General features: G+C 35.5%; 3 protein-coding genes across 3 annotated transcripts; 1 reads left to right on the top strand and 2 right to left on the bottom strand.

Annotated features, from left to right (window-relative positions):
• On the top strand, positions 1–6,173 carry LOC114195635 (bifunctional aspartokinase/homoserine dehydrogenase 2, chloroplastic-like). Its single transcript, XM_028086208.1, has 18 exons — positions 1–249; positions 492–544; positions 654–1,028; positions 1,114–1,202; positions 1,288–1,591; positions 1,701–1,753; positions 1,835–2,049; positions 2,133–2,220; positions 2,311–2,424; positions 2,564–2,662; positions 3,060–3,254; positions 3,390–3,475; positions 3,719–3,944; positions 4,478–4,623; positions 4,728–4,863; positions 5,176–5,259; positions 5,347–5,439; positions 5,606–6,173. The coding sequence occupies exons 1-18, from the start codon at positions 113–115 to the stop codon at positions 5,849–5,851; spliced, it is 2,739 nt and encodes a 912-aa protein (XP_027942009.1). The 5' UTR covers positions 1–112; the 3' UTR covers positions 5,852–6,173.
• A 1,170-nt stretch (positions 6,174–7,343) lies between these two features.
• On the bottom strand, positions 7,344–10,241 carry LOC114162548 (receptor-like kinase TMK4). Its single transcript, XM_028046474.1, has 2 exons — positions 7,936–10,241; positions 7,344–7,864 (listed from the first exon to the last, which is right to left on the bottom strand). The coding sequence occupies exons 1-2, from the start codon at positions 10,127–10,129 to the stop codon at positions 7,452–7,454; spliced, it is 2,607 nt and encodes an 868-aa protein (XP_027902275.1). The 5' UTR covers positions 10,130–10,241; the 3' UTR covers positions 7,344–7,451.
• A 4,231-nt stretch (positions 10,242–14,472) lies between these two features.
• LOC114182104 (receptor-like kinase TMK4) lies at positions 14,473–18,026 on the bottom strand. Its single transcript, XM_028068864.1, has 2 exons — positions 15,591–18,026; positions 14,473–15,269 (listed from the first exon to the last, which is right to left on the bottom strand). The coding sequence occupies exons 1-2, from the start codon at positions 17,863–17,865 to the stop codon at positions 14,758–14,760; spliced, it is 2,787 nt and encodes a 928-aa protein (XP_027924665.1). The 5' UTR covers positions 17,866–18,026; the 3' UTR covers positions 14,473–14,757.

The following is an 18,026-nucleotide window of genomic DNA, read 5'->3' as shown; positions in this document are numbered from 1 at the left end:
ATAAAAGTTAAAAAATGGGGTTAAAACAACATGGGAGAAAGTGAATGTTGTTGATAAATAGACTTCATAGTCGACAAACTTGGTCACACTGTCCTTTCTCTTGTGCACGCTCATGGCATTGCCAATGGTGTCACTTGCTTCTGTCATATTTCAATCCTTCAACTTCAACTTCAACTGTACTTCCCTTTCATTCCCACACACTTCACATTTTGTTCGCCGCTTTCCATGTCACTGCTCACATTCCCTTCGGTATGTTCACCAACAAATACTCTCATTTCGTTTTTTTTCTGAAAATAGTGTTGCCTGTAATGCACTTTCCTACATTTTCATTCTGTTATAGTAGTGTTGCAAGCATAAACAGCGTTGAAATCATCATATGTTTGTCCAAAGGTTATTTAGGTGAATGTAAAACACAAATGATGTTCATTTTCCTTTGCTATTCAATTAGCCGTTGTCCATTGACAGATTTTCTTTTTCTTGGTGTTAATAAGTTTACCATGTGGGAGAGAGTCACCAAGCGCCAGGATATGTGCTTCAGTTACAGGTTCATTCTTTATCTAATTATTTATATGCACATAGGACTGCTTTCTTGTAATTGTGCAGAAAGAAGATATAGAAATGATAATAGTGAAGCGAGTGTGTTTTTCTGGCAGATGTTTCCGTGGATGTAGCGGTAGAGGAAAAACGGCTCCCGAAAGGAGAAACTTGGTCTGTTCACAAGTTTGGTGGAACCTGTGTGGGAAACTCATCGAGAATAAAGAATGTTGCGGACATAATTATTAATGATGATTCTGAGAGGAAATTCGTTGTGGTCTCTGCTATGTCAAAAGTGACAGATATGATGTATGGTCTTATCGACAAGGCTCAATCCCGTGACGAGTCTTATGTTTCTGCCCTCGATGTTGTTTTAGAGAAGCACAGCACAACTGCACATGACCTAATTGCTGGAGAAGATCTTGCTGCTTTTTTATCGCAGTTGCGTCAAGACATCACTGACCTAAAAGCAATGCTTCAGGCCATATACATTGGTAACCCCTATTCTCTATCTGTTTCTGCCCTTTTACTTCCCTTTGAACTAAAAAGTCATGTAACAACATACTTCATATCTTGCAGCTGGTCATGCCACAGAATCATTTACTGAATTTGTTGTGGGACACGGAGAGTTATGGTCTGCACAGCTATTGTCTTTAGTAATTAAGAAAGTACGCTGTTCTATTGAGACATGTATGCATTTTCTTTTAATCTGAATGTGCTGATGATGGAAGATGCTTCCCTCTTATTCTGTAGCAAGGGATTGACTGCAAATGGATGGATGCGAGGGAAGTTCTTATTGTAAAACCTACTCGTTCTGATCATGTTGATCCGGATTACATGGAATCTGAACGAAGACTTGAGAAGTGGTACTCTCTAAATCCTTCTGATGTGATCGTTGCCACGGGATTTATTGCAAGCACACCTCAGAATATTCCTACTACTCTCAAGAGAGATGGAAGTGACTTTTCGGCAGCTATTATGGGTGCCCTCTTTAAGGCTCGCCAGGTCACAATTTGGACAGATGTAGACGGCGTGTATAGTGCAGATCCCAGAAAAGGTTCGTTCTGCTCCTTCACTATTCACACGGTGATCATAATTTTGTTTTGTTGTGTCTTACATTTGACAGCCTCAGTGTGAGGTTAATTTAGTGTAGACATGTTCTGCAGTTGGCGAAGCTGTGATTTTGAAGACATTGTCTTATCAAGAAGCATGGGAAATGGTAAGTTGTACTCTCGAAAGTGTTAAAGCTAATGTGTTTATAAAATTCAGGAGACTAACTTTCAAACACCATGTTGAGCAGTCTTATTTTGGTGCCAATGTCTTACATCCACGCACAATAACCCCAGTTATTCGATATGGCATACCCATCATCATAAGGAATATTTTCAACCTTTCTTCTACTGGAACAATGATCTGCCATCCTTCTATTATTGGTGATGAAGATAGGCTGATATTAAAAAATTATGTCAAAGGCTTTGCAACCATAGACAACGTGGCACTCGTAAACGTCGAGGGGTGAGTCATGAATTGCAGCCATTTTATGGTAGACGCTTCTAAGTTGTATACTATAATGTTTTTCTCGTTGTTTCCTTTTGCAGAACCGGAATGGCTGGTGTTCCAGGAACTGCTAGCGCTATTTTTTCTGCAGTAAAAGAGGTTGGAGCGAATGTTATTATGATTTCACAGGTGCACTCACCATCTTTTTGCTGTTTTTCCCCTTAGTTTTTCATAGCTACATATATACATATGAATTTTCTATGGTAATCAACTTTGTAGGCTAGTAGTGAGCATTCTGTGTGCTTTGCTGTTCCTGAGAAAGAAGTAAAAGCTGTTGCTGAGGTTTTGCAGTCTTTATTTCATGGAGCTTTGAATGTTGGTCGTCTTTCTCAGGTGCCAAATTTAATTCTGATGCAAAGACGAATAATTTCAATTTGATTGCAATCACGATTCCTGTGTTCAGTAGTGACTTCATATCTCGATTCAAGTTCATTAAATTAAACTTTGTCTAAACAATGTACTCGTCTCTCAGGTTGCCATCCTTCCAAATTGTAGTATTTTGGCAGCTGTAGGCCAGAAAATGGCAAGTACTCCTGGAGTTAGTGCCACCCTTTTCGAAGCATTGGCAAAGGTAAGGAAATTATGGTTCATGTTAGTATTGCCAAAGTTATTGTTGTGCTGTTATAATTTATTTGCAGATTATTTCAGTAAGTATTTCTTTGCTTAATAATAACTTTGATAGGTGTTCAAACTAATACCATTAATGCTACACTTCTTATGAAATAATTTTGTATAATCAAATTGATTAGTTAAAGTTACTTCTGCATTCTGTCATGAAAATAATGTAGAAAAATTAATCCAACTATTCACTAGTCAAATCTCTCTTTCCTGGGAACTAATAAGTATAAAATTATGCAATCTATTCAGAAAATATAAACCAAGAATATATGAAAAAAGAGATAAGAAATTGAGATACATCCATGTTACATTGAATTAACGTCAAACATGTTCTTTGAAATTGAACACAGGCCAACATAAATGTACGTGCTATAGCACAAGGTTGTTCTGAGTATAACATCACCGTAGTTGTAAAGCGGGAGGATTCTGTAAAGGCTTTACGGGCCGTTCATTCCAGATTTTATCTGTCGAGAACCACCATAGCAATGGGCATTATTGGGCCTGGATTAATTGGAAGCACACTGCTTGACCAGCTAAGCGACCAGGTAAGGTTTTTGTAGATAATTTTTAAGAAATGCAGGTAAAAAATAGTAACTATAAATATTCTCATTTCAGAATCAATTTATTATTTGTTGAAAGTTTCTTGAGGTTTATCCCGAATTTAACATTTATTTGCGCAGGCTGCAGTTCTTAAAGAGGAACTTAACATTGATTTGCGTGTGATGGGGATCATGGGTTCTAAGTTGATGCTCCTTGATGATGATAAGTAAGTCAAATTATTCAGTTTTATTATTTGAACATCAAATAGTTAACATAATATTTGAGATCTTATAAACAATAATCGATCCCAAAGAGAAAAATTAAAAACTCTGTCCCAAAAGTATTAGGTCAGGATAATGATTTAACCCTGAAGCTTATGAGCCTTCAGTTCCAATACTAAAGAACAGCATAATAGAAGCATGAGCCACCGCATCCCTAATTCAAGATGAACTATGATTTATGATTTCAGTGGCATCAACTTAGACAAATGGAGAGAACTTCGAGAAGAAAAAGGGGAAGTGGCTAATTTGGAAAAGTTTGTACAAAATGTGCATGGAAATCATTTTATACCAAACACTGTGTTAGTGGACTGCACAGCTGACTCCGCCATTGCTAGCAATTACGAAGATTGGCTGTGCAAAGGAATGCATGTCATCACTCCCAACAAGAAGGCAAATTCAGGACCACTTGATGAGGTAAAATGAAATCATCCAGCTTATTGTCCTTTTCATAACATGTACCGTTTTTTTTGTATCGTAACATGTTCATTATTCCCTTGTTAAGACACTTAAACGCCATTTTTAATTCAATTGTTTTGTTATACAACCTATGTGTTGTCCCTGTAAATTCTGGGTACTTGTGACACTCTGCTACAAACTGGAAATCCCCATGCCAATTTATTTAAGATATTTTGATAAATGTTTCTGTGAATACTAAGAAGGTAGGACATATTAAGTTAAGCTAAAATCAACTCTTGTTTCTTTCTTTCTTTCAATTTTTCCATAAAAGTTCTGCAAGATGCAGTGGGAACTGGGTTGGGGATCTTACCCTTTTAATTGAATAACAACATTGAAGTTTTTGTCGCTTCCCATTCATACAGAAAAATTGTATTTCTTAAAGTCCTCCCTTTCTATGATCTTCAATTACTATACTATTATTCTTTTACTCTTTGCTTCATAGTTAAGTTACTGCCTTTGTGGCTTCTCACCTTCTTTGCATCCATGACCAGTATTTGAGGTTAAGAGCTCTTCAGAGACAATCATACACACATTACTTCTATGAAGCTACTGTTGGGGCTGGTCTTCCAATTATCAGCACTTTACGGGGCCTTCTCGAGACAGGTGACAGAATATTGCAAATTGAAGGTATCTTCAGGTTCGTTGTGAAACTATTTTCTATCTGTGGTACTCACTAATGTTTTTACGCTTTATTCCTTTGATCTTATGCTTTCAACCTAAGGTACTGCTTTGGTTTTTCAGTGGGACTTTGAGTTACATCTTTAACAACTTCAAAGATGGCCGGCTTTTTAGTGAGGTAGTAGCTGAAGCAAGGGATGCAGGCTATACTGAGCCTGATCCAAGGGATGACCTCTCAGGAACTGATGTTGCCAGAAAGGTACAATGTACAGTATTTAACATATCCAAGGGATTTAGGCTGCAACATTTTCTTGTCACCTCTATGAAGTATAAAATGGCTTCTTGAGGTTGATATCTCACGACTTTCCATAGAGATGCTTTTTAGTTTCATTTCTTCAAATTAAAAATGTCTCAAGATTATGCAGAAGCTGGATTTCATATTTCGTATGTAAAGTTATCATGCATTTTATTTCAAGTTCAAATTTGCAGTAAATTTTGAGATACTAATAAACACTCCTCTTTAATTTGTTTGTTATTATTATTTGATTTGAAATTTCCTGTGGTTTTACAGGTTATAATTCTTGCAAGGGAATCAGGTTTGAAGCTAGAGCTTTCTGATATTCCCGTTGAAAATCTCGTGCCAGAACCATTGAGAGTAAGAACCAATTTCTATTAATTATACAGTTCTGTTTTTATTGTGTACTATTATAACACTTCATATGAATATTTTGAGGACTTGCAGGGTAGTGCATCAGCTCAAGAGTTCATGCAGCAGTTGCCAAAGTTTGATCAGGAATTAGCAGAGAAATTAAAAGATGCAGAGAGTGCTGGAGAAGTGAGTGACTAGATAATATTCTGGAATCTTGATTAGGAAAAAAACAGCTGCATTAATTGCTTCACCCACATGATCTATTCAACATTATTTAAACAAAGTGTAAATTACATTAACTTTAAGAGAAATTAGAGGCTTCCGTAATAGCAGTTTTTGATGTTGTTTGAAGGTGTTGAGATACGTGGGAGTGGTGGACGTGAGAAATAGGAAAGGAGTAGTAGAACTGAGAAGATACAAGAAGGATGATCCATTTGCACAAGTATCAGGATCAGATAACATGATTGCATTCACAACAAGAAGGTACAAAAGCCAGCCACTCATTGTTCGTGGACCTGGAGCTGGTGCCCAAGTCACTGCTGCCGGAATATTCAGTGACATCTTAAGACTTGCCTCATATCTTGGTGCTCCATCATAGATCTCACATGTCTCTCCTTTGCCTCTTCTATTGCAGTTTTCAGCCTTTCAGGGTGTGTGATATATGAAAATAAACAAAACTGCTACAATAAATAACTAGGATTTTAATGTAAGCAAGCATTATTAGATGCTGATTGTAAATTACACCTTATGTTAAAAGTGTGGATGCTGGTGGCCGTTAAATTTTAAATGTGAGGCGGTGTTAAATTCTGTGGAAGTGAGATATTTAAATGTAATCTCCAAAGTTTTTATGTATTTCTCTCTGAGAAAAAATAACTTGTTTCATAGTGAACTTATTATAAGTATAGGTTAGAATTTGTTAATATTGTAGTTGAATCAAAATAATTTCTCATGTGTTTTATTCTATTCTTATTTTTCATTACAGTTTTTCGGTTTATGGTAGTGATTACTTGAGTAAAGATGGAAATATATAATGAAGATGATTTATTACAAATTTTTATGACAAAAAAAATTTTATAGTTCGCATCAATGTCTATCTACAATGATTTTAATTTATGACATTATTTATTTGCGGTCAAATATGCAGATAATTTTTGTCTATAATGTTTGGTGTGATAAACATTTTGACATTATATATATATATATATATATATATATATATATATATATATATATATATATATATATTATTTCAATTCATTGAGAAGAAAAAACGTGTAAAGCACAACAAGTGCCAAAAAACAATATAGCAACCAGTGCAAATGGTTAGACGGTGAGTAGAAAGCCCATGTACCAGTTGGGCCCAAAGCATAATTGGGTACGAGTGACTTAATCACTACAAGGCTTTGTTAATAACACCCTGTTTGTTTCTAAGCAAACACCTTTATTTTTAGTTTTATTTTCATGGTCCAAAATATCCTCCATTGGAACACGCTTCTGCCGTTTAACACGCAACAAAGATGTGATTCTATTTTATTATTATATATTTAGAAAATGTCTAAAGCTGATTGGTCATGATTAGTTGGAGAATATAATTAAGTGACGTAGGATGGGGCTTAGGGTCGGCGTCAACCACCATCAGCGGCACTGAATTTTGGCGGGACAAGAGTCTTTCTACGCGTACTCTAACATGCACATCCAAACAAAAGAAGAAAAATTGATTAAGAATCGCAAAACTTCTTACAACTACAAACATCACATGAATAGTCTTCATCATCAAATTTAAAACTGGTCAACACCGTATTTGTGAGAATATTATACACCTATTAAGAATTTTTTTTTTAAAAATAATACTAACAAATTTTGTTATAAATGATAGTTTGTAAGAATTTACGCTCAATTTTTTTATAAAATATTTTGCTTACAAGAAATTTTATAAAAAATATTTGCAAAAATACTTGCGAAATTTATTATTTTATAGAGAATAATTGTTTATGAAAGAATTACTTATTGATTAAAATTTTTAAAATTAAATTTATAATAAATTTATAAAGAAAATTTTTAAAAAATATAAAATTTTTTAGTACACGATATAATTAAATAAATCCATTAACATATATAAAATTAAAGACATCTCAACGGTTTGAGAGGATTTCCGACAAGTACATAAATCCATTGACATATATAAAATTAAAGACATCTCATCGGCCTGAGAAGATTTCCGAGATAGACATATCATAATTTTCTTCATATATTACATCACAACCTTCTTCTTGTTGATGAGTGGAGATGGGATTCCATTGTTCCACCAGAGGAACCAAGACATTCACTCCATGTCCCATATCAGGCCTTTTATGGGGTTCAGGAGCAGTGCAATGACATGCTAGCTCAGCCACTTTACATATACTTTCCATTGTTTCATCGTCGAGGTTCAAACTTTCATCAGTTACTTGTAAGATGTTTTCCATATTATTTACAATCCTACGAAACCAAGGAACCAAATGCCACATCTCTTCGTCCAAACTATTGTCCAATGCCTTTCTACCGCTGATTAGTTCCATCAAAACTACTCCAAATGCATAGACGTCCACTTTTCTCGTTACTCTTCCGGTAGCTGCCAACAACATCACATTAATTAATAAAACCAAATGAAGACAAACATGTTTATTCAAAAGCTTTATATACCTGCATATTCAGGTTCCAGATATCCAAGTGTTCCCGCCACTTGTGTCCACACAGAATCCTTTCCACCTGGAGCAATCATTTTAACCAAACCAAAATCTGCAACCTTGGCTCTCATATCATCTCCCAATAATATGTTTGAGGGTTTTAAGTCTCTGTGTATGAAGCTTTGCTGAGCTAAACGATGTAAATATTCCACTCCTCGTGCTACGTCCAAAGCTATTGTTACCCTTTGTTTCCAACTCAAAGTAGTACTGTCATTTTCACGCCAAGAGAACAGATGTTGAGATAATGTCCCTTGAGGCATATACTCATACACCAAAACTCTTTCGTCGTTCTCAATGCAATGTCCTAAAAAAGCCACCAAGTGCCTATGTCTCACTTTTCTCAGAACTACAATTTCTGCTTCCAACTCCTTCGTTCCTTTACAAGAACCACATTTCATCCTCTTCACAGCAATTTTATTTCCATCCTCCAATTCCCCTCTGTAAACCACTCCAAATCCCCCTCTACCCAAAATGTTTTCTTCACTGAAATTTTTCGTTACTTGTCGAAGAAATTGAATTGACATGGTAACAAATTCATCCTCAATTCTCGGAACAACTTTCTTTTCCTTTTCTAGATTCTTAACCTTTCCCAATCTCCCGTACCAGTTTTTGGTATGGCCCACGAAAAAGACAAGCACAACCAGCGCCACAAAAAATACAGCAATAACCACAATACCTGCGATCCAAGCAGGAGAGAGTGAAAAATCACTTGAAATTGCATTTGGACTTCCACTTGGTGCATCACCAGAACCGCTTGATGGAGTAGTTCCACTGCCACCACCACCTCCAGAATGCCCAAGGAGAGGATTACCTGTAGTACTGAACTTAACCTTGGTTGGGAACTTTGGAACATCACCAGATAGATTGTTATTAGTCACATCCAGAACCTCAAGCTGAGCCAAGTTAGTCAAGCCTCCCGGTATTGATCCCCCTAAATGATTGTCATTGAGATACAGGTTTCTCAAATCAGTTAAATTGGCAAATGCAGGTGAAATCGTTCCCGTCAAATTCTGCTTCGCTAAATGCACAGTAACAATCTTCCCCGCAGCACACACAACGAAACTCCAATCGTTACAAGGATCATCCCCGATCCAGGAACGCGCCAACTGAACGGGATAGCCGAAATCTTTGGCAATATCAAGCAAAGTGGTGACGCGAGAATCGCAGGGTCCAGAGTCTTTCCTACAAAAACTATTCACCCCTTCGAGAGTGACCTTCACACCTTTACCAAACGAAGGAAAAGGACCCTGAAGCATATTGTTGTCTAAAGAGACGTTCTGCAAACTAGAAAGGGATATGAGAGAAGGTGGAACCACACCGGTTAACTGATTGTCTCTCAGATGCAGATCAAACAAAGTGGTGCAATTTGACAAATCCGGAATGGCACCCGTGAAAAGGTTCTTCTGAAACCACACCTGAGACAAATGGGTCATGGAAGCAAGCACCTCAATAGTACCAGAAAACCCGAACCCGTCTTTCTGATTGTGGAGCCACAGATACTGAATCCCAGATCCCGCGAAGGTCTTTGGCAAACCACCAGTGAGATTGTTGAAAGAGAGACGAAGCTCCTGCAAACTCAAAAGGGAGTCAAACACATCAGGCAAGGTACCAATGAGGTTTGTGTTTCCGAGATCGAGTTTGACGAGGTTTGTGGACTGAGTCAACTCGGCGGGAATCGTCCATGGAGCGAGATTGACGCTGTCTGCCATGCTAAGGCTCTGTAAGCTAGTGAGACCCTGGAAGCAACCGTTGGGAATGGAGGTGAAGTTGTTGCCCCCGAGGAACACGGTTTGCAGCATGGAGAGGTTGGCGAGGGAAGGCAACGCGCCGGCGAGCGCGTTGCCCTGGAGAGAGAGCGAGGTGAGTTGGGAGAGGGAGTTGAGATCCGGAGGTAGCGTTCCGGTGAGCGACTGCGAAGCGATGTTGATTGATGTGACGCGGTTGGTGGTGCACCTCACGTTCTTCCAGTCACAGAAGCTGCTCCCCGACCACCCCGACGGTGTGGGACTCAAGGCTTTGGCCAGCTTGGACATGAACGCGCCATCGTCGGCAATGGCGGTGTACGTGCACAGGAGAGTGAAATACAATAAGAGTTGAGAGACGGAATGTAGAGTTTTGGAGTTAACAGGGTGTGCTGTGATTGAGAACATGGATGCAGTATGGTTTTACGTAGTGTGAGATAAGTACTTGAGAGAAGAAGAAGAAGAATAAGATGATGGGAATATAGAAGATGATAACTGTGGGATACCTGTAAACAAAAATTTTTATCTGCAAACAAACACTCATTCATTAATATTGTCTTATCTTCTGTTTCCTTTTCTCAATCAATCGTTGGTGCGTGTTGAATGAGTTTGGAACCACATCTTAAACATTATTAAAAAGTAGAATCATATTACTAAATTTGACAATTTTTCTGACGGTGATTTTTTAAATGATTTTAAAATATTAAAAATGATAAAATAAAAAAATAAAAATCACATAAAAGATAATATTTAAGATTTTAAGAAAAAGCAGTCAAAAAATTATTTTTTTATTAAAAAAAGTAGACCGGTTTCACAGTAATCGTTTAGACGAATTAGAATTTAGAGTCAGTGATTTACTATTTTGCATACACTTACACAATATACTTTTCAGAGTTAATCTGTTATAAATTTTAAAATAAAACTCTCACTCATTTCACTCTTGATTAATTTTTTTTATCATCTTACTTGAATATTTATATATACAACGTTGTATAGGGGAAAAACACCAAAATGATGAATTTTTTTCAGAAATCAAAATGTACATCTTTCAAAAAAATTATGAAAATGAAAAGATGTGTTACTTTCTTAGGATTTGATTTTGAAACAATTTAAAGTTCAAAATATTTTTAGATTGACTTTTAGTTAGGTATATTTTAAATTAAATTTGTGTCGATGTAACATAACTGAGAAGCAAGTCACCGTAGGATTAATTAAATAAAAATATTAATGGCTAAGATGTTAACTTTTATATCTTTATTTTCAGTGATTAAGAAATTAAAAATATCATTGTATTGGATTACTTATTCTTGAATGTTAAAATATTTCACATTTTCTGGATGTCAAGATTAAAAATTACTTATATACCTCTCTTTTTTAACATATTATTTGAACTTAACAAAATGGTGATAAAAAAAAGTTGCAAAAATAGACACAAATATGTAATATAATGATGATGATTCTTTATTTGAATAAAAATATTTCAATAAGGTTTGGAGACAAATGCAGATACGCAGAATGAAGTTATTACGGAGAATATATATATAACAAAAAGTTGTTAAATGAACTTTCTGACGGGAAAATTATATAATAGTTATTCGTTTTTTTTTTTACTAAATATTTACTTTAGTTTTGGTGAGTTTAGAAGTTTTCTTGGAAATCCTACTGAAGTTATTCTCGATGTATTTGTAATAATGAAAATGAAAAGAAAAGAAAATTTGATATTTTTTCACACCTTATTTTAAACATACTTTCTCGACTTGAATATAAAAATCTTAATTTATATTAGTTACTTGAAGTGATTTAGTTATATTACCATAATTCAAAAAAAAAGTTGTTTTAAATTATCGTTACTTACAATTTTAGATAACAAATAATAGGTCATTCTTAAAAATAAAAGATTCGTTAGATAAAATGCATTTTGAGTATAGTATTATTAAAGAAGATTAAATTAGTACTTATATTTGAATATTATGTTTATTCAATTGGAGCTAGCAGAAAAATATTTTTTGCTTACATTTACGGTTTTGACAAAGAAATTCAAACATAAAATTAGTCTTTTAAACTTTATACGAATTAGTGATTTGGTTACTAAATATAACATTACTTTAGAATTTTATTATCTGTTTTAATAAAATTTATTTTTTAGTTTAATTGTTAAATAATTTAAATTGAAATAATGCTTAAATTGAAAAATTAAAATTATATAAGTAACTAAAAATATAAATTATTTTTTATATTTGTATACTGTTTGAGTTGAATATAATTACTAATTTAATATATACTTTATATCTCTCAGTAACTGAATTTGCTTGGTTCTTTTATAAAAATGGGTGGCTTTGAGTCGTTTACTACAAAAATGGGTCAGTTTACTAATTAATTATATGGTAGGTCAGTTTACTAAAGATTTGACTAATTTTTCATAGAATTGGATCGTTTTGATTTATTTATTATAAAGATGGATCAGTTTACTAATTAATTACATCGCAGATTTGACTAACGATTTGATTTCTCTTATGTTTTTTTAACTTTATAATAATTTCTAAATTTTTATATATTTTTTTAAAATAATTTTTTAATAATTTGATTAAAAATATTTTAAATAAAATTTTATTATTTTAAATGTTATAATAAAATGAAACAATAAAATTTAAAATATCAAAATTTTTATAAAATTTTATTTAAAATATTTTTAATCAAATTTTATTATTGTAAATTTTATAATAAAATCTAAAATATTAAGTTTTAAAATATCAAAATTTTAATAATTTTTATAAATATTTTTAATCGAATTTTATAATAAAATGTAATAATAAAATTTAAAATATTAAGTTTTAAAATATCAAAATTTTTTTAAAAGATATTTAAATGTTTTTAATCAAATTATTAAAAATTTATTTTTAAAAAATTTAAAACTTTACAAATTATACAAGTTAAAAATAAATAGAGATAAGTTAAATAATTAGTAAACTGACAATGACAATCTCATCTAATTAATTAGTAAACTGATTTATTTTTCTAAAAAAGTCGCCGAATTTGCAGCTTCAGAAAAAGAAAAACTTCAAAATTGAATTGATATGCGGGTGTCCAAATTCTAGATGGATTTTTGAGTTTTTTTATGTGGCTAAAGGGAGAAAAAATTGAAAAAGAAGACAAAAAAAAACATGAATTTTTTTTATTTAATTTTAGGAAAAAGTAATTAAAATAATTAATTACAAATGTGGAGACTAACTTTTAATTGATTTGATAGAGGGAAAAAAATTTGGTTTTACAATATTTAAAATTAAATTTTGTATTTTATGTTTGTTGAAAATAAAAATATATATATAAATTGAATTTTAGAATTTTGCATAAAAATACTACTATAATTGTTTTAAAAAAATATAATTATTATTAGTGGTGTAAAAAATTATAAATGAAGTTAATAAAGTTATGATTTTGATTCTTATGTGTATGATGATAAATAATTTTTTGAATGTTGAAAAAAAATTAAGAGACTCATCACAAATCTTTGTTCTGTATAGTGGAGCATCAATATAGAATAATAAAAATACATATCCTTTGGATTGATAAATATAAATAAATATGATAGAAAAAAAATCACTTAAATTGAATGAGTGAAAACAATAAATATATTGCTGACTTTTTAGAAAAGCAATGTAAAACTTTTTTTCCAATAAAATATGTGATAAAAATATAGTTTTTGCTATAGTAGTTTTGTAATAATAAAATATGGATCCAAAGTTTAGTTGTTAGTTTTGTAATAATATAATTAATTTTAATTTATGGATTAAAAGTATATTGAATATTTAAAAATAAATAAGTTTTCACCTCAAACATCATTATTTGACGGAATAAAAGTATATTTAATATTTTAAACAATAAAATTTTACATCAAATGTAATTTATTATACTAAGTATGGACATAACGAAGAATAACAACCAACTTTATGTACATAAGTTTACTAAAAAGGTACGTTTTTGTACAACAAAATTTAAACTGCAAATCAAAACTGAAAATTCTACCCTCCTGAAACCAAATAAACAGATACATTGAGGAATTAATTTGCTGCTGAATTCACTTGAAAAAATGAAGTTAAAAGGTATTATTTGGAGAAAAAATTGTTCTCTGTTGAGTATAAAATAATGAAAAATCAATAGCTGTTTATCTAACTGGTGTCAGTGTGGGACACGTATGCAGCATAATTTTGGGCAGAGACATTGGTATGAGGTATGATGAGGTGTAGAATCCAGATTGTCAAATCATGGCATGTGATGATGGACCTCACCACATGTGCTTTCTCACCAATCTTCTTACCACTCCGTCTTCAAATACCGTAATATGCGCAAACGTGTAAGCTCCTCAACTCAAATTAAGGTCAGATGCCACAATCAACACGTGTAAGCTCCTCAACTCAAATTAAGGTCAGATGCCACAATCAACACGAAATTTTGGTAGTTACACAGTTTCTAATTTCTTTTGCTTTCATTTTTAAGCTGAAAATGATAGCAGAATAAAATATGACAACCAAAAGGAATTAAAAGATGCTCAAGGGACCTCTTTATGCAGATGCTACATAATTAATTAACTTTGAATTCTTCATGCTATACCTGTTCTCTGTTTCCAATCCCAACCTGCTTCATTGCTGTTCATTTAAGCGGCTTTGGTTTGCCAATGAAAGTGAAACATTAGAACTTACAATCGCTGGGTCAAAAAGCATGGGACACACCCACTTGGCTACCAAACAACCAAATGCAATCAATTTTCTTCCCATTCAGAAAAATATATCATACAATTAACATTTCTATAATAATTCCCATCATCCATCGACTAAACCAACCAATCTGTTAGCTTTAAAAAAAAAATTCATAAATAACATCAAACTCGTGCAGAAGGAGAATGCAGGAACATTAGAAAAATTAACATTTAAAAAATAAAGAAATTGTGATACAATTCGGTGATGTTGCGAGATCAAAACAGCTTAGCATCGTTCTCATCCGGTCCTCTCACCTGAGAAGCGATTTGATTATCATTTTTGTCATCGGCAATCCATCGAATCAAAAGAGTCAGCAAACCCTGAAGGTTTTGCAGGAATGCTTGACTGAGTTTGTGAGATGGACATGTCAAACATTGTGGAAGTGCCTTCGTTAGCTTGCCATCTTTGCAGAGCTTGAGGAAGGCTCATGTGAATGTCAATGCCATAACCTTCCTCTTCTTCGTGGCTTGTTGGCTTCCATTGTTCTACCAGAGGAACTAAAACATTCACTGCATGACCCATATCTGGCCTTTGGTATGGTTCACGAGCAGTGCAGTGACCTGCCAATTCAGCCACTTTATATATGCTCTCCATGGTTTCCTCATCGGGATCTAGAGTTTGATCAATTGCCTTGGGGATGTTCTCCTTGTTAATCAATACCCTACGGAACCACGAAACCAGGTGAGACCTTTCATCAGGCACAGTATCGTCCAATGCCCTTCTACCTGTGATCAGTTCCATTAACACTACTCCAAATGCATACACATCTACTTTGGTAGTCACTCTTCCGGTAGCTGCCAAGAAACAATATCACATTAATCACAAGTAAAGGAATAGCTTAGCACAAAGCTAAAGCAACCAATTGTGTATGAGACAACAATAATCTGGCTTAGCTAAGACTATGCAATTCTACAAAACAAATATTCTTCAAATTCCAAGGCATTGGAGGAGACGAAGAAAATCCTAGGACGTGCTTCTAAAGATACACAAGAAAAAAATGCAAACAACTGACAATCATTATGAGAAAAATATCACAGTTGCTAAAAATATAATGAATTGTAGTCCCATATAGACAGCTATAATCAGAAAAAAAGACAAATAAAAAAGTCTAATACCTGCATATTCAGGTGCCAGATATCCAAATGTTCCGGCCAACCTTGTCTCGACAGAATATTTCCCATCTGGTGCATTCTTTACCAAACCAAAATCTGCAACCTTGGCTCTCATGTCATCACCCAATAATATGTTTGAGGGTTTCAAGTCCCTATGAATGAAGCTTTGCTGAGCTAAGCTGTGCAAGTATTCCACTCCCCGAGCTACATCCAAAGCTATTGCTACCCTTTGTTTCCAAGTCAACGGAGCACATCCATTTTCACGCCATTCAAACAGGTGTTGTGTTAGCGTACCTTGAGGCATATACTCGTACACCAAAAGTCTTTCGTTCCCGTTTATGCAATATCCTAAAAGAGCAACCAAATGCCTGTGTCTGACTTTACTGAGAACTGCTATCTCTGCTTGGAACTCATTCAATCCCTTGCTCCCCGTTGCAACAGATTCCATTCTCTTCACGGCAATTTGACTTCCATCATGCAATTCCCCTTTATAAACAACCCCAAAGCCTCCCCTACCTAAAATGTTTTTCTCACTGAAATTATCCGTTACCTGCCGAAGAACCTGAATTGAAATAGTAGCATTCCCACCCTCAAAAACATGAATATCACTACGCTCACTACCCTGGCTTTGCAACTCGCTCGGGACGCCACCATATCCATTGGAATTGGTAACGCTCATCATATCAATCTTAACCTCTCCTTTCCCATTTTCAGGATTATTAACCCTACCAAACTTCCCGTGGCGGTTTTTAGCATGACACTTGCAAAAGACAAATACGACCACCGCAACAAAAAACACAGCAATAACAACAATACCTCCGATCCAAGCAGGAGAGAGTGCAGAACCGCCTGACCCTGCATTTGGACTCCCACTTGGTGCATTACCAGAACCGCTTGACGGAGTAGTTCCACTGCCACCACCACCTCCAGAATGCCCAAGCAGAGGATTACCTGTAGTACTGAACTTAACCTTGGTTGGGAACTTTGGAACATCACCAGATAGATTGTTATTAGTAACATCCAGAACCTCAAGCTGAGCCAAGTTAGTCAAGCCTCCCGGTATTGATCCCCCCAAATGATTGTCATTGAGATACAGGTTTCTCAAATCAGTTAAATTGGCAAATGCCGGTGAAATCGTTCCCGTCAAATTCTGCTTCGCTAAATTCACAGTAACAATCTTCCCCGCAGCACACACAACGAAACTCCAATCGTTACAAGGATCATTCCCGATCCAGGAACGCGCCAACTGAACGGGATAGCCGAAATCTTTGGCAATATCAAGCAAAGTGGTGACGCGAGAATCGCAGGGTCCAGAGTCTTTCCTACAAAAACTATTCACCCCTTCGAGAGTGACCTTCACACCTTTACCAAACGAAGGAAAAGGACCCTGAAGCATATTGTTGTCTAAAGAGACGTTCTGCAAACTAGAAAGGGATATGAGAGAAGGTGGAACCACACCGGTTAACTGATTGTCTCTCAGCTGCAGATCAAACAAAGTGGTGCAATTTGACAAATCCGGAATGGCACCCGTGAAAAGGTTCTTCTGAAACCACACCTGAGACAAATGGGTCATGGAAGCAAGCACCTCAATAGTACCAGAAAACCCGAACCCGTCTTTCTGATTGTTGAGCCACAGATACTGAATCCCAGATCCCGCGAAGGTCTTTGGCAAACCCCCAGTGAGGTTGTTGTAAGAGAGACGAAGCTCCTGCAAACTCAAAAGGGAGTCAAACACATCAGGCAAGGTACCAATGAGGTTTGTGTTTCCGAGATCGAGTTTGACGAGGTTTGTGGACTGAGTCAACTCGGCGGGAATCGTCCATGGAGCGAGATTGACGCTGTCTGCCATGCTAAGGCTCTGTAAGCTAGTGAGACCCTGGAAGCAACCGTTGGGAATGGAGGTGAAGTTGTTGCCCCCGAGGAACACGGTTTGCAGCATGGAGAGGTTGGCGAGGGAAGGCAACGCGCCGGCGAGCGCGTTGCCCTGGAGAGAGAGCGAGGTGAGTTGGGAGAGGGAGTTGAGATCCGGAGGTAGCGTTCCGGTGAGCGACTGCGAAGCGATGTTGATTGATGTGACGCGGTTGGTGGTGCACCTCACGTTCTTCCAGTCACAGAAGCTGCTCCCCGACCACCCCGACGGTGTGGGACTCAAGGCTTTGGCCAGCTTGGACATGAACGCGCCATCGTCGGCAATGGCGGTGCAGGAGAGACACAAAAGGAGAAGAAAGAGGCGACAGAGAGAATGTAGGGTTTTCCGTTTTAATCTGGAGGTGGCCATTCAGATTTGGGAGAAAGGAGAAGACTAATTGTGTGATGTGTTTGGTCGCTTTTGATAATCACAAGTAATCGTACAGAGCAAGAAGAGAATGGAAGCAGAGCAGAGACGAAAAGATGAAAACTGCGCCAACCTCATGTGCCAGTAGTTATGGTTATGCCCAC

The sequence above is a fragment of the Vigna unguiculata genome, chromosome 1, assembly GCF_004118075.2.
Source record: "Vigna unguiculata cultivar IT97K-499-35 chromosome 1, ASM411807v1, whole genome shotgun sequence".
NCBI lineage: Eukaryota > Viridiplantae > Streptophyta > Magnoliopsida > Fabales > Fabaceae > Vigna > Vigna unguiculata.
Note: the sequence above shows the minus strand (reverse complement) of the source record. Positions and strands in the feature narration are given on the sequence as shown.

Excerpts from the sequence above, each read along its gene's own strand:
- LOC114162548 (XM_028046474.1), bottom strand. The coding sequence starts at position 10,129 with ATGTTCTCAATCACAGCACACCCTGTTAACTCCAAAACTCTACATTCC. Across the intron at positions 7,865-7,935 it reads TCTGGAACCTGAATATGCAG|CTACCGGAAGAGTAACGAGA; the intron begins GTATATAAAGCT and ends TGTTGTTGGCAG.
- LOC114182104 (XM_028068864.1), bottom strand. The coding sequence starts at position 17,865 with ATGGCCACCTCCAGATTAAAACGGAAAACCCTACATTCTCTCTGTCGC. Across the intron at positions 15,270-15,590 it reads TCTGGCACCTGAATATGCAG|CTACCGGAAGAGTGACTACC; the intron begins GTATTAGACTTT and ends GTTTCTTGGCAG.
- LOC114195635 (XM_028086208.1), top strand. The coding sequence starts at position 113 with ATGGCATTGCCAATGGTGTCACTTGCTTCTGTCATATTTCAATCCTTC. Across the intron at positions 1,203-1,287 it reads TGTCTTTAGTAATTAAGAAA|CAAGGGATTGACTGCAAATG; the intron begins GTACGCTGTTCT and ends CTTATTCTGTAG. Across the intron at positions 1,592-1,700 it reads TAGTGCAGATCCCAGAAAAG|TTGGCGAAGCTGTGATTTTG; the intron begins GTTCGTTCTGCT and ends CATGTTCTGCAG.